The following is a 15,187-nucleotide window of genomic DNA, read 5'->3' as shown; positions in this document are numbered from 1 at the left end:
GGATTGGGTGGCTTAAAGCAGTTTGTGCTGGCCTACATCAGCTCAAGACCAGAAGACCACTACTAAAGAATTAAATAAAAAAGTTGCATTTGTTGTAATGGATATAGGACATAGGCCATATGGTGGGGCCACTTGCCATTCCAGGAGATCCATTTGTTCCTTCATTACCAGTCTAATATAGTTTTAAAGAGCCTTAGAGTGCTGATCCTACATCAACCAGAAGACTGTTTTGAACCACTGCTGTTCTTCCTGGCAGAATGACCAATGCCCTACAAATTCTATTAAAATTCAGCTCCAAAATGTATCCTACTCCGGCTGATCAACACTAAGGAGTAAACCAGCATCTAGACTGTCAGTGCAGGGTTGAAAGTTGCAGACTATGGAGGCGTGCAAAAAAGAAAGAAAAAAAAAAAAAACACGGAGTGAGAAGTTTACAACACCTTTGATCCTTCCATATTATATCCTATTAAAGTTAAAATAAAATAAAAACAAAAAACACACTCTCACCATACATTTGGTTTTATTTAACAAAATACATACAGTCATGGCCAAACGTTTTGAGAATGACACAAGTATTGGTGTTCACAAAGTTTGCTGCTTCAGTGTTTTTAGACATTTTTGTCAGATGTTGCTATGTTATACTGAAGTAAAATTACAAGCATTTCAAAAGTGTCAAAGGCTTTTATTGACAGTACATAAAGTTTATGCAAAGAGTCAATATTTACAGTGTTGACCCTTCTTTTCAAAGACCTCAGCAATTTGCCCTGGCATGCTGTCAATCAACTTCTGGGACACATACTGAGTGATTGCCTAATCAATGCTTTTCAGTTTGTCAGAATTTGTGGGGTTTTGTTTGTCCACCCGCCGCTTGAGGATTGACCACAAGTTCTCAGTGGGATTAAGGTCTGGGGAGTTTCTTGGCCATGGACCAAAATGTCGATGTTTTGATCCCCGAGCCACTTAGTTATCGCTTTTTTTTCCAATACTCCTGGAAGACCTTTATACCACTTTCATACTGCCGCCCCGGCAATATCCCGGGTTGTTAACCCGGGATATTGCCGGGGCACAGGGCAGTATAGATAAGAAGATTCCCGGGTCGGGCGGGTTCATACTGCACCTGCCCGACCCGGTTTTTAGAAAGAAAAAAAGTGTAACAAAATGATTTTAATTAAAAAAAAAATACATAACAAATGTTTACTTAACTTATTTTCAGCCAGCGGTGTCTCCGGTGCGTTGCCGGCTGTCAGGGGGACCTCTGGGTACTAAAATGACGTCATTTCTAATGGACTAGAAATGACGTCATTTTAGTACCCAGAGGTCCCCCTGACTGCCGGCAACGCACCAGAGACACCGCTGGCTGAAAATAAGTTAAGTAAACATTTGTTATGTATTTTTTTTTTTTTTTATTAAAATCATTTTTTTTTACTTTGCCATTTTTTTTTTAACAGTATGAATGGTGAGACCCGGGAATTACACGGGTTGCACCATTCATACTGCAGGCGAGCGGGGTCCAACCCGGGAATTACCCCTCGCAAAATCCCGGGATTTTGTGGTTGGACTATTCATACTGCACCAAGACCCGGGTTTTTCAGCGTGCCTCTGCAAAAACCCGGGTTTTTGGTGCAGTATGAATGGGGTATAACTCATGTATCTTGACATATTGATCACTCCATCGACAGATACTTTGCTTGAAGCCAACGACACCCCTCTTTTGTTACATTTGACCAACTTAACAAAGTCAGTGTCATGAGATCTCCTGGCTGGATAGGATTGCAGCATTTAAAATTTCTCTATTGCCTAAACGGTTATACCTGTTCCGCACACCCCCTTTTAATCTTCCAAAGACATATATAGATAACATACGCTCCCTCCTCTCTACACGTTTGGAAGAACAAACCGCCAAAACCTGCTGCTGCGGTCATGACACTCTCAAAAAGGGCCGGAGGCCTCGCCTTTCCTGACATGGTTAAATACCAGAAAGCGGCCGTAATCTCACCTGAACCTTCCCACTACCTGACTCTGGGTACCTAAAGCATCACTTCCTGATCTTTCCAGACTCACAAGAGATGCCCTGGCGGTATGGGATAAAACTCTTAGGGTGATGGAACACTTGACACTTCCTACGACCAATCTTTCACTATTTGCTCTGACTAAAACTTACCTCTGACCTCCATCTCTCTTTGGATTAGTAAAGGCATCACCTCCCTCAAAGCCCTCTATTCTGACCAGACTCTCCCATCCTTTACACAGCTGAGAGAGCGTTTCAGCATACCCAAGAACGACTTTTACAAGTATTTACAGTTCAGACTTTGGCTTTTCTCTCTTCGGTCTCAAGACCAACAGATTTCATTACAGCAGTCTCCACCCCTACTCTATGCTAGATTGACATTGGGTTCCAAAAAGGCAGCCATCTCTTTTTGGTATAAGCATCTCTCCGATGAGAGTTTGAGAAAACTTCTTCCCTCCTTCTGTGGGAAAAAGACATAGGGCATGAGCTCATCCTAATGGGAGTATATTTTCTGCACGACTCATCGTATGTCTCGCTGCTTAAACCATACAGAGACGTATAAACTACTTCATAGGCTCTATTTGACCTCGGTTAAACTCCTTAAGATCTGGCCATCACACTCCAACTCACTGCTGACATCTTTCATATATTTTGGACGTGCCCTGGAATTGGCCCTCTAAGGACTTTCGGCTTTGCATTAATAACGACTGTTACTAAACTCACTATCCCTCCTAGCCCAGACTTTGAACTCCTGCACATCTTCCCTCCCCAGACTTCCATTGGAGACCGTTACCTCATAGGACACATACTCACTGCTACCCGACCTGCAATTGCTCAAGGCCTGGAAGACGCCTCACATTCCGCCTATCTCCAAAATTATCCCTAAAGTGCAATTGAGCTGCGATATGGAAACCCTAGGAGTTCCGTACTCCTCATCTGCCAAGTCACCACACATGAAGTGGTTTCTATGGCAGGATCTCGACCCACCCTAGTCCTTGTTCTATGCAAGAAGCCCTCTCGCAGTAAAATCTTTTTTTCTCCCCGATGTTATGTTTCAGTCAGATTGGTTGTCTTGGATGGTTGTTGCTTATGACTTTATTGTTTACCCATATTGCAATGCTTGATTATTTTACGTGCATTGAACCCTCCCTATTTTGTTTTTCCTGTCTGCACCCTAAACATTTAAAACATTTTCAATAAAAAAATCATGTTAGGAAAAAAAAAAAAAAGTTATCTTATCACTTTGGTGAGGTCGTCCCTTTAAGTAAATGTGCACAATAACAAAACAAAAACAAAGCATTGGACAGGGAGAAGGATGCAGATCTTTAGCAGCAAGCAAGATGAAACGGGTTGACCCCAGGGACCATGCCATTACCTGAAGTAGCAGAGCAGGCAGTCAGTCTTATTCTACAGGACTGAATAGAGTATTTTATTCAGCTGTATGGAACAAAATTGGATGGATTGAGTCCTGTGCATTTTGAACTCACAGCTCCCGGCTTTAGGTAAAGGGTTTGGTGAACCAGTTGAGATAAAAGATTGTGATGGCATTTGTCCAAAACAAGACCCCCTCATTAATACTACAATGGGAAGATGAGGAACTCTCTTTATAAGTGTTCTCCTCCTGAGTTGCAGCAAGAAGGAGAAAAAAAAAAAAAAAAAAAAAAAAAAAAAAGGGTCTCTCCTACTGTAGTATGCCATTTTGCCATTTTGAATAATGGATTATAAAGTGCTCAACATTTCTGTGCATACATGCTATAGTGCTGCGTACATATTGGTTTGGTAATAAAAAACACTAGTGAGATTACATGGACAGATTAGGGGTCCGAGCAGGTCTAAAACCAGAGCGTGATAAGTTGTGATGTTACTCACCCAGGGGGAAGAGGCTCTGGTCGGTCCCATGTCGTCCTTTTTGCAACATGATCCACAAAATAGACACGTCCCTGCTGATCCATGCGCTGCTCCCAACTATGGAAGGGGACCAAGAATAAAGCAATTAAACGTTTAAAAAATAAATACAAAATTACACAAAGCACATCCTGCTTCCCAACATTCCTATGGTGACTTCTGTAACTCAAAACCCTACAAATATTCCATAAAATTCCTCCCAATTAAAAAAGATTTTCAAACCTTTTGATTTTCGCCCCCATTAAAGCCCATTTTTTTTTATTTCTGTGACACTAAAAGTTTGACCCCCTCAAACATCTGAACAGATTCCTTCTGATTATGTTTTGCAAAAATTCCTAGTTCTATGAACCCACTAATCTAATTTTCTGTAACTTCAGGGAAGGTCATATGCCCACTAATAACTCCTGTAGTTTCAATAAATGCAATGTATGGCACCTCCACATCCATACCCAGGAGGTAGGGGTCCTTGGTTGACATTCCCAATTCTCTGGTTGTCAACGTTGACAGGAGCTATCTGTCTGGAAACAGGAGGGGGACAAGACGGCGTGTCTATGTCAGGTGCAGGTGTGTTTCCAGCAAGGATCGTTGCTGTATCCGAATTGGGGAAAAGGACACCATTGGCAGGGCCTAAAAAGGAAGAACACAAAAATTATTTGAATTCGAGGCAAAACTGGAAAGTGACAGTTTATTTTAGTTTGGTTTCCTCGTGGTCCACAGAGAATGAGAACTAGCAACAAGTGGACAACTGAACTTAACCTGTTTGTTAAGACGAAAATTATCAGAACAAAAAAGCTCTTCGTAATGCCACCAGAAACACTATTTTTCGTTGATAAACACATAGGAGAGGTATGTGGATGGCAGTTGGAGTAAGCTGTATATTAGCTCATATCTTTGCACAAGCTCCCACTTTCCTTATTCTCACAGAAGATAAACTTCATACCCAAAACAAGGCTGTTTTAGGACCTACTGAACTACTATCTCTTTCCAGCTGTGGGACCTACAGAGCTCAACTCAGTTATCTGCTTAGGAGCGCAAAACAATCTTAGATTCTATTTATACTTATTCTAACTTTTAAGGATTAAAATAGGTACCAACCTTTGGGGCACATATTATATTTCACTGTTTCTTGTTAAAACATTACACACGGTACAGGACATTCATCTGCCCATTTTCCTTTATCCCATCCACCTTGTGGTGAAAAACACTGACAAATGCATTCTATAATTATAGCTCTTCTAAAGAGTTTTTGCAGCGGAGGTGTCAATATACAAGCTTTTCCATCTGTGATACCCCAGCTAATACAAATTCAATCACATCTCTCCATCATGCACCTACTCAATTTGCATGCTCTTTTTTCCCCATTCACTTTCAGCACACTTCTCTCCAAACTCTTCCTTTTCTATCCATCATCCTATTTTTTTTTATGCCCTAAAATTTCCCCTTCACTACTTCCCTCCTTGCTAGTCTGCACACATAAACTGTTCTGTTACCTGGACCCACCACACTCACTGGCCTACATAAACAGAAATAAATCTCACACACACAAATCATCCTCGCATGTGTTCTTTCTAATCCTGCGCCTTCTCATGGCTGCTGGTGGCATCTCACCTTATCCTATGCCCCATACAATCCCCATTATCTGCTCACGCTCCTCACCAAAACTTCCATCCATTATCCACATATCTCCACTACCCTCTCTTCCTTTCTCCTGTGCACTATGGAATGAAAGATCCATTTGTAACTAAGTTGCATCCATTCATGATCTATTCAACCTTCTTGCCATTACAGAAACATGGCTCACCTCCTCTGACACTACATCCCCTGCAGCTCTCTCTTATGGAGAACTCTCCCAGACCCAGAGAAGGTGGTGGAGTATGCAGTCTACTTTAGCCAAGCTGCACCTTCCAAGTGATACCCTCTGAACCCTCCCTTTCATTCTTTTCTTTTGAAGTGTACACTATCCATCTATTTTGTTCTATCCACCTTCTTGTTGCTGTCATTTATCGCTCCCCCAGTTTTAATTTCACAATTCCTTGAAAACTTTGCAGCCCGACTTACTTTCAGCAGAGCCTCTTCCCCAAGGATAATGTCATCATAGAAGGCCCACACACTAAAATGTTCCAGGTGAAAGAGAAACTTGACAGTCCTACCTGAGAGTGATGTCCTCTGAGGGGTAGGTGGTGGGGGTCGAGATGGCCTGGGAGGCCTGCTGGGTTTAAACGCTCCATTGGACAGAGATGGTGAACTGGTCCCATTGCTTGTGCGGTTATCACTGGAACTTGGGCCATCTGTGCTATCCACACTGAAAACAATAACATTTAAAACAGCTCAGCTTTTCAGGAAACAACTGAAACAGAAAGCTTCTAGAACAGTAGGGAATAGCAGGATAAAGTGTTATTTCCATGACTGCTAAGTGCATATTATCTGCAGTTAATGCTGAGTAATGGAGCTTGGATGTATTATCTTGCGTTTGTGATTAGCATTTGTATAGCCAATGTAATACGCTCCCACCTCCACACTGATTTCATCACTTTGTGAATAGTACATCACGGAATACATCAAGGGGTAAATGTATCAGTCCGGTTTTTGCATCCCGCGCGAGATGACAGCTAAAATTTAAAGCGGCGCTGCCTTGTAAAAGGCAAGTTTCCCCCAAGTCTTTAAAAGCACAGCTCCATAGGGTTGGAAATGAAATCGTAATGAGTAGTTTTAAAATCATCAGTCATTTGGAAACCGGTGCTTTGACAATCTGTCTGCACTGTTATTATTATAAAGCATGTTTGAATTAGTTTAGCGCAATAGTGGTTTGCCATCATCGTTTATTTATAAGACGACACAGATTCAGCAGCTCCATACCGAAAAAGTACATAAATACAACACAAATACATACAGTAATAATGCATGAATACATCATCTGTATTAAACAAATACAACAATACAGTTAGCTAACATAGTAAATAGCATAATGCAGAATACCATATACAGCGTACAATGTAACAGGGACAAACAGACAGGACCAACGGACAGAAGACAAAAAGTAGAGAGGACCTTATAGGAAAAAAGCAGTTTGGAGCACTATGATCTACTGTCTCAACTCGTCCAGATCATCCAAACATTTTCCAAAAGCTGTCCCTTACAGAACTTATTTTCTGTTCTCACAAAGCATAAACATGATATTGAATTTGTGGTTCCAGAGGCGGCAGGTTGTACAATCTGACAGGGGTTTGAACTGTTCAGAAAACAATGATGCCCCCAAAAAAGAATCCACAGAATGTAGAAAGCTTTTGGTAGGAGATCCTATGGTATGAGGTATTGTCCTGAGAGCTGGATGTGAAGGAAAGAGATGTTAGGAATCTGCCAGTAACTGCTGCTCAGAGAGATAGGAGGTGCATTGTAAAGAATGTTGATTTGGTGAATTGAGGTGGAAAAGTAGATGATGGTGTACTGCTGGAACAGTGCAGACAGCTTTTTGTCTGTTCGTATAAGAGCTTGGCAGGCAGCATATATGGTATCCTTCTTGACATTTCATCTGTTCATAATATGGAGGAAGACAGGGCACTTTGCATTGATTTGTCAGTCATAAAATTGGAGTATGGAAGAGTAATATATTGTTCGAAAGAGACCATTTAGATCCCATCACTAGGAGAAAAGATGTTCATAGTGAAGACCTCAGCCACTTCATTAGTAGTTAAACTCAGAGAGGTGGCCAGAAAAAAAAAAGAAAGGTGAATACCTCTGCCCCCTACAGAAGTGTATTGGTAGCGGTGGCTGGTTAAGAAAAAGCAGTAAGGCTTTAATTGCTAGGAGTACAAATGCTTGTTGTGTAGGAAACAATCTACCTGAATTTACTTCAATCATGTCAACGGATAGTTTAGACATCTTAGTCACCTCTGGACCAGAGTTTGGCTTGGAGGTGGTGCAAAACCTAGGAATAAGTTAGCTTGGGCAGGAGATTGAAATATACCTCCAGATACAGATTTAGTAGATCCAGGGTGGAGATTGGTTTGAGTACAATGTGAAATTAAGAGCATGATCCAGGCGGATTCATGAGAGAGATCATCAATCACCATTTATTTATATAGCGCCACCAATTCCACAGCGCTGTGCAGAGAATATTTGTCATTCACATCCCTGCCCCATTGGAACTTACAGCCTAAATCCCTAACACAGACACACCGACAGACACACACACACTAAGGAAAATTTGGTCAGCAGCCAATTAACCTAACAAGTATGTTTTTGTAATGTGGGGGAAAGTTCGTCTAAAATAGACTATACGACACACCTTGCAATTTACAACAATTGATCCAACATATAGTAAAATGCAGCAACTTGCCTCATAACCGCCAATTGGAAGAACATCGCCCATGTTCAGTACTATTCAGAGCGTGTGGGCCACGTCCCGCATGGAGAGCATAACAGCCGCACTACACAACACACTCACCACTTCCCAGGCTGTTTGGTTGCCATGGACCACCCAATACAGAGCTACCCCTTCTGTAACCAAACATTAGTAAGTCGTTTAAAGCCAACATCACTCTACCACACTCCCTCTTTGCCTAAATAAACTCCCTCCCACCTTTCCCTCCTCCCCCTAGCCCCACCCCTTTGTATGACTTTCTCCAAAACCACAGCATACGGTTATTCTCTGGGTCACATTGGTTAGCCACATCTGTTGAGATTCTTTCTACGACTTCTTTGACTGTTTATAATCTTAGTACCCGTTGACTTGTTGTTTAACACTGTCATGCCTCGCAAAAACCAATAAAAAAAAGTTTTGTTCAAGAAAAAATAAATATAGACTAAACATGCAATAAAAAGGGTATTAAAATCACCTCCAGATACATTAGTAAAAGGAAAATAGCTAAGGAAGGAATAGAAAAGTTAAACACCTAGGGCAATGGATATGTTGAAAGCCACAAAGAAATTGCAGACCGTTTTAAATTCAAAATGTTCCTCTTCTACTAAAGAGGAAATCTAACCCTACTGTAGACACAAACATATTTACTACAGGTGTGTTACTTGGTCTCTTAAGTAGATAAGTCACTAGTTGCAGATCACACACACAGACGAGTAGTAGTACACAGTCAACCAAAATAGTTGCAAGATAGGCTCCAAACTGGACTTCAAGCGCTTACTATGTACAGCTTACAGGAGACTAAGGACAGATAATGTGACAGACACATTCAAATATATGGAACGGAAATAACAGAGTTCAGAAAGAAAGTCAATTTAAAAAAGTATGGGATTTATTTTTAGAACAAAGAGAAGATGCTGAAATTGAGAGTGGGGGGACCGAAAGTAAAAATGATGCTTTTTTTAATACATAGAATAGGTGATGGGGTCTCCCAGCAATTTTTTCTCTATAGTTTTTATTTTTTCTCCAAGACGATTTGTAACCTTGTATGATTTGGCCATGTATTCTAAGGCTTAACATGGCTGTTTCACGTTGATCTACACTACTCATAACCCTTATCATTTCTGCATAATGCAATCTTAATTTTGCAATTTGCAAACATAGCTTTGTGTCAAAGACTTACCTGGCAGGAGTTAACTCAGTCTGTGTCCTGAAGCTTTCAGTGGAACCTAGATGAGAATATGAAAATGTAGAAAGCTGGTGCATGAAAAACACACTATAAAAAAGGGTTGACTTTCAGTAATATGTTCAGGGAAACATCATAATATGCTACAGGGAAAGCAATGTTTCCGCTGCACTATTTAAATTTAGGATCCATCATATTGCTTGCCTGACTCAAGTACAATGAAATATTAGCCACAAGTAATACAGCATTGACCTCTGTGGACAAAGGACAATGGTAGAATAATTGTTCATGTAAACACCTCTCAAACATGAAGCTCTAATTCAATTCAGCATGAAAAGTTCTGCAAAACTATGAATTTAGAACTTGCAATGGTTCGTCAAAGGTTTCACTTTACTCGAATAATGTAGTAAAATCACCACTCTTCAGCCCAATACTGTAGGGGCAGTACATGTATTTAAGGCAAAATATCAGCTCTGGCAGACATTTTACTTGACCGCAAACTTCAATCATTAAAACAATTTTCCACTATGGACAACCTCTCTGATATATCAGAAGGCCATTACAGAAATATCACATTTTAACTAATGCCAAGCACTGGAGATGAACACATGTAAAGAGATATAATGTACCATTGTGTGGTAACAAATGCCTTAGCCTGGTATCACAGCTGTGTTTTAGAAGCAGCATATTTCTGTGGTTTACAAAAACTGGGTGTTTAGACAAAGGATGCACGCTGCGCATCTTACCTGACACACACGTTTCATCTCCATTTGTTAGGAGTTCCGGATCCACCTGTAACCCATTTAGGCACACAGATAGGTCGCCCACTGTCTCCCTGTCACTTTGCAGCTGTAAGCTCACAACCACTTCTTCCACTGAAATTAAGAAGAACACACTGAATACGTCACAAGCATTCTATACAGAGGAACAAACAGAACAATAAACCAATGTGTGCTGCCACAGACACTTATTAATATTGTAATACATTTGATTAATATCATTGATGCTTTTAGAGTGTTACATGTTTTTTATTAAAGGTAGAAATTGTTCAGAAAACGCCAAAGAGACTAGAAATGTGTGTTGTCCTGTGATCATTTGAATCCAAAACATACATACATACTATACATGCTACATGTCTCTGAACATACAAAAAGTGCATGATTATAGACAAAATTTTAAATGTTGAGGTGGTAAACATGTAAATGTATATTACAAAAAAAAAAAAAAAACATTGAGGCCTAGGGTACAGAAGCATTAATCCAGACCCAAGACTGCAAACAAGGCAAAACTCTAGAGACTCTTATCTGTGGGTAATGTGACATTGTCAGATAAGCAACCATGGTGCTGACTCCTGGGACCTTATGTTGTTGTCACCTCAAAGCACAAATAGGTACTGAGCATAGATTAATTAATCCAATGATGTTTTGTAACCAGAGCTTTGTAAATGAAAGTGTTTCCTTCCCAATGCTACGGACATGTAAATAAGATAGAGAAGAAAAAGCTCACACTCCGAATGTCCCCATTCTATGATCAGATCAGTCTACATCTGCACTTCCATAGTAAAGCTATTTTATTCTTTTCAAACTTTATTATACATTTATCTTTAAAATGTTCAAACTTTTTAACTCATTGCAGACAGGCAGCTCTGGGAAGCATAACCCCTGGTTATAGATCAGACATTACATATACATACATATTTCTAAATTTCAATTATAACTGCTAACTGCACAAATAAGAGGAAGCATTGTATCCTTTACTATAGAGGTAAATTATAGCCAGTTTAAAACTTGCATTTGTTGCTCTTGAAAGAGATGAAAGCATGTCGGCATATGGATTAGATTCAAGTGTCCCTCAACCCCCCCACCCCTTGCCCCCTACTAACACACCCAAAAAAATAAAATCTTCCTACGACAGCAATAGTGACAATGCAGATGCTAGGCTCAGAAACATTTATCGAAAGCAATCTTCTGTTCCTCCCATGTCCCACATGAGAAGGCAAATATCTTCCCTTCAGGTTCTATTCGGTTGCATACTCACACTTCATATTATTAGAGAGGAGGGTTTCCTGCAGGTTCAGAGATGCACTGCCAAGTAGAGCATCGGATTTTAATGTCTGATGACTCCATACCCGGAAACTTAACACACTGAATGGGGTGACAATGCTGCAGAAAAATAAACCACCATTTAAAATGAACTGAATGGGTTTCAGCACATGGTTAAATATACATCTTCTCACAACATGTTTACTTTATTTTGCTTTTGAAACCTGTGCCATTTTAATTTCTTACACTCAGGCCTTACAAGATAAACAGTAAAAGTAAGATGACTGGTTTGCTGGAAATCTATGTGCCTGTGTCTGATATCTTCAGTGCGCAGATAGGACTCAGCAAGGTCCTTCCAAACACAAAAATCGGCAGTGTGTACTGCAGTACATGCTAACATTGTAGGTGCAAGACAGATGTAGATGTCGCAGTATGGAACGGAGAAGAGGAGCCGCACCAATTACATAGATAACATCCATTGCAATATAATCAGCACACTGACAAACCTAATTATTAAGATTATAGAGAATATGGCATACACTCCATCTGCAACAAATAAAGAGGGCTACTAAACAAGAGATGGAACAATGGGGACATAACATGGGGATGCAGAGGACAGATTGTTTAGATACCTGTACTCACTTATGGTTCGTGCATACGTGTGTATTGAAGTCACCCAAGTTCCAGTGCATTTAGAGGTCCCATAATTTTGAAACAAAGACGGTGATTCCCATGAGACCTGAATATTTATCCAATAACCAACCCCCAGCACATGAGCATGATAATAAAAGAGCATAAACATCCTTTTTCCATCCATGATCCATTATGTAGTTTGGACAGGAAGAATATGCCCATGTCCACAAGCATTGCTACATTTTCTGCAGCCTGAATGCAGACAGTATTAATTTAGTACTTTGCTATGGATCATCACTTACAACAGTGGATTCCAAACTTTCTCAGTTCAAGGTACCCCTAAGCCAAAATAATCGCCACGTAGTCCCCTGCCTTGCTTACCACCGGCCATGGCCGCAGCACCCCTGTGAGATCGCTGTGGCACCCCAAGGAGCCGTGGCACACAGTTTGGGAAACACTGACTTACACTGTAAGATGCTGCTTCCATTTGGGACTGTGGGTGTTATTCCGGGTTTCTGTTTTCTTTGATTGCCCATCAACTGACACTTCCACATACGGACTTGGACCAAACCAGTTCTTGCGGCTGTCTTTCAGCTTAGCGGATATGACTAGGTCAGATAGATACCGGTTACAAGGTTACAAACTCATTTTCACACTGTCACCAAATAAGACGTTTTTGAGTTTAAAGGAAAAAAAAAAAAAAAAAAAAAAAAAAGGAGGAATAGATTTCTATAGATTAATGATGCCATCATTGACCAATCTTTACATTATTTCATATACTACAAAGACGTTTTCTAACAGACAAAACCAATATATATATATATATATATATATATATATATATATAATATCATAGCTGCACCCCCACTAGCCTCAGTCTACTCTGACCACGGTATTCTAAACAGATATACTGTTCACTGGGACCCGTGGGAGCGCAGCAAAGCACATGCACAGTGCAGCGGTATGTATGTATCTTTTGGTATTGGCTGTACTGTATCATAATATAATCATGTATTGAACTGTTAAACTTTGCATCTGCTAAAATAAATCACTTTGTGCGTTAGAAACAATACAATCGCTTGGGCAATGTTTATTTGAAAACGATAAAATTACTAATATATATATATATTATACATCCTATAATACACCCAGAAGTTCTTATTTCAACCAGACTATCTCAGGCTCGGAACTACATGTTCCCTCGGGACTCTGCCTAGAGTTTATTCACACATCCAATGTTTTTTGTAATCTGTTATTAACAAGCAAGCTGTGATTTTGCATTAACACTCTGTCCCTGCACCTATGTGTTCAGATTTTATAGTTCTAATCGCATGGCTTCCCTCTAAATAAATTGGAACTTATGGTGTGTAAAAGCAGCCAAATAAATCAGACCAGAGTGTACTGAAAAACAATAACAACAACCCTCTTAGACCATATATGCCTAATCTCTAAGCGAAAGTGAGCTTTACATCAAGGTCTAGCAAATCAGTGTCTTGTTTCACAAACTTAATATCGGACTGTCCATTTCATAAAATCCATCTCACCAAAACACACTTAACATGCTTAGATTTCACATGTACAAGGGTATGGGAGATTTCAAATACACACTTGTTAGGGACAATAAGCAAACAGCTCTGCGATAAGACATTTACATGCAGCCCTCTGAGTACATTTCTCAAATGAACTCACCAGAAGTTTAATTTATTGGGCTACTCTAATACAGTTTAAAGAAAGTTCAAAAACTGTAAATAACAGATCCACTTACCGGTAACCTGTAGCTGTGATTTCATGGTGAAGCCATTTACTGTTGCTGGTTTTAGTGCACCACCATCCATTACCTTTCTTCAATTTTGTGTCTGCAGGGACAACACATTTAGAGGTCTGTTATAAGTTAGTTAAGTCTACTTAAAGAAAAGAAATAACTATCCCCAGAGGCCCACTCCTATCCCCCATAACCAATACTAAATGGTGGACACAAAGAAATCTAACATCAGTAATACAGAGTAAAGGCCACATTTGCAATGTACATTTCTTATGCTACACACCATTCTTAAAACTTGATATTATTCATACTTGTCCAGAAGCACCAAACCTCATGCAGACAAGTACAAAATTAGGATACAAAAGTTACTCCTAGCAGGAAACACACAGTAAATGTAACATGTTTATTTGTCTTCATTATATGTTTACAGCACAGGTCCACTTTAAGCCTATTACATTAACAATAAGGAGAGTGAAGCAAAGGGCAATCTACTCCAGCAAGAGAACATCCTTCTTGCATAGTCTCCAGGAGATCAAAAACAAAGTTAACATATATCATGCTACATTTTATCTGTTACAAAAAAAGTATAAAGCAACTTCTAAAGTGACATCCTGTTCTACACACATACCTGTGTCCCATCAGTTCTCAGTTAGCATTATATCTCTAATGTATCTCCTCTATTATGGTTTATCTAGATATATAAACAAGGTGACAAATTGGGATTTGCCAGGTCAGTAGACAGTTTTCACACCACTTAGTGGACACAGGGAATAGTCTGTGCTCCATCTAGGGTCTCTCCTCTCCATGCACTATGCAACAAGGAGATAATCTGTTGTACAACATGGGACACACAGCAACACAGTTTTATACCATTAGGGTGACCCTACTGTTCAATAATGCAACATTGCGAGACCAATGTATGTTTTATCCAGTTTTATCTAATATACAGTGCTACTGGCCAAGAAAGGTCACTGAGCATCAGTACTCTAACCAATTATTAGACATGATAATCAGCAGAGGTTCATTTTGCAAAATAGGTTTCTGCTCTGTCCTGTTCAGCCTCCGCTCTCCCCTATGTGTCAGCAAACAGAGCAGATCACAAGGTACTAGCAGCCAGGTTGTCATGCCAATTTTGTAAATACCAAAGATCAAAGTTTAAAGTGGGCAGATAGGTTTGTGCTTGCCCATTCATGCACCGTGCCGTGTCAGTAAAACAGTGAGACAGATCAGGCAGCTGTAGAGTTCACACTCATGTGTTCATGTTTTAGGGCAACAAACACCATCTGAATCCATG

At 40.0% G+C, this 15,187-nt stretch overlaps 1 protein-coding gene across 1 annotated transcript in view; it reads right to left on the bottom strand.

Moving 5' to 3' along the window:
- ITCH (itchy E3 ubiquitin protein ligase) overlaps window positions 1-15,187 on the bottom strand; it is a 58,947-nt gene that overhangs the window by 25,486 nt on the left and 18,274 nt on the right. The window contains exons 2-9 of the mRNA XM_075177559.1: window positions 13,897-13,987; window positions 12,598-12,739; window positions 11,494-11,618; window positions 10,203-10,331; window positions 9,454-9,499; window positions 6,064-6,215; window positions 4,363-4,540; window positions 3,878-3,973 (exon numbers count right to left, since the gene is read on the bottom strand). Of these exons, the coding sequence (XP_075033660.1) occupies window positions 3,878-3,973; window positions 4,363-4,540; window positions 6,064-6,215; window positions 9,454-9,499; window positions 10,203-10,331; window positions 11,494-11,618; window positions 12,598-12,739; window positions 13,897-13,966 (938 nt within the window). The 5' untranslated portion in view covers window positions 13,967-13,987. The remainder of the gene's footprint in view (window positions 1-3,877; window positions 3,974-4,362; window positions 4,541-6,063; window positions 6,216-9,453; window positions 9,500-10,202; window positions 10,332-11,493; window positions 11,619-12,597; window positions 12,740-13,896; window positions 13,988-15,187) is intronic.

This window comes from Mixophyes fleayi, chromosome 6, assembly GCF_038048845.1.
Source record: "Mixophyes fleayi isolate aMixFle1 chromosome 6, aMixFle1.hap1, whole genome shotgun sequence".
NCBI classification, from domain to species: domain Eukaryota; kingdom Metazoa; phylum Chordata; class Amphibia; order Anura; family Limnodynastidae; genus Mixophyes; species Mixophyes fleayi.
The sequence above is the reverse complement of the archived record's forward strand: the minus strand, read 5'-3'. Positions and strand labels throughout refer to the sequence as shown.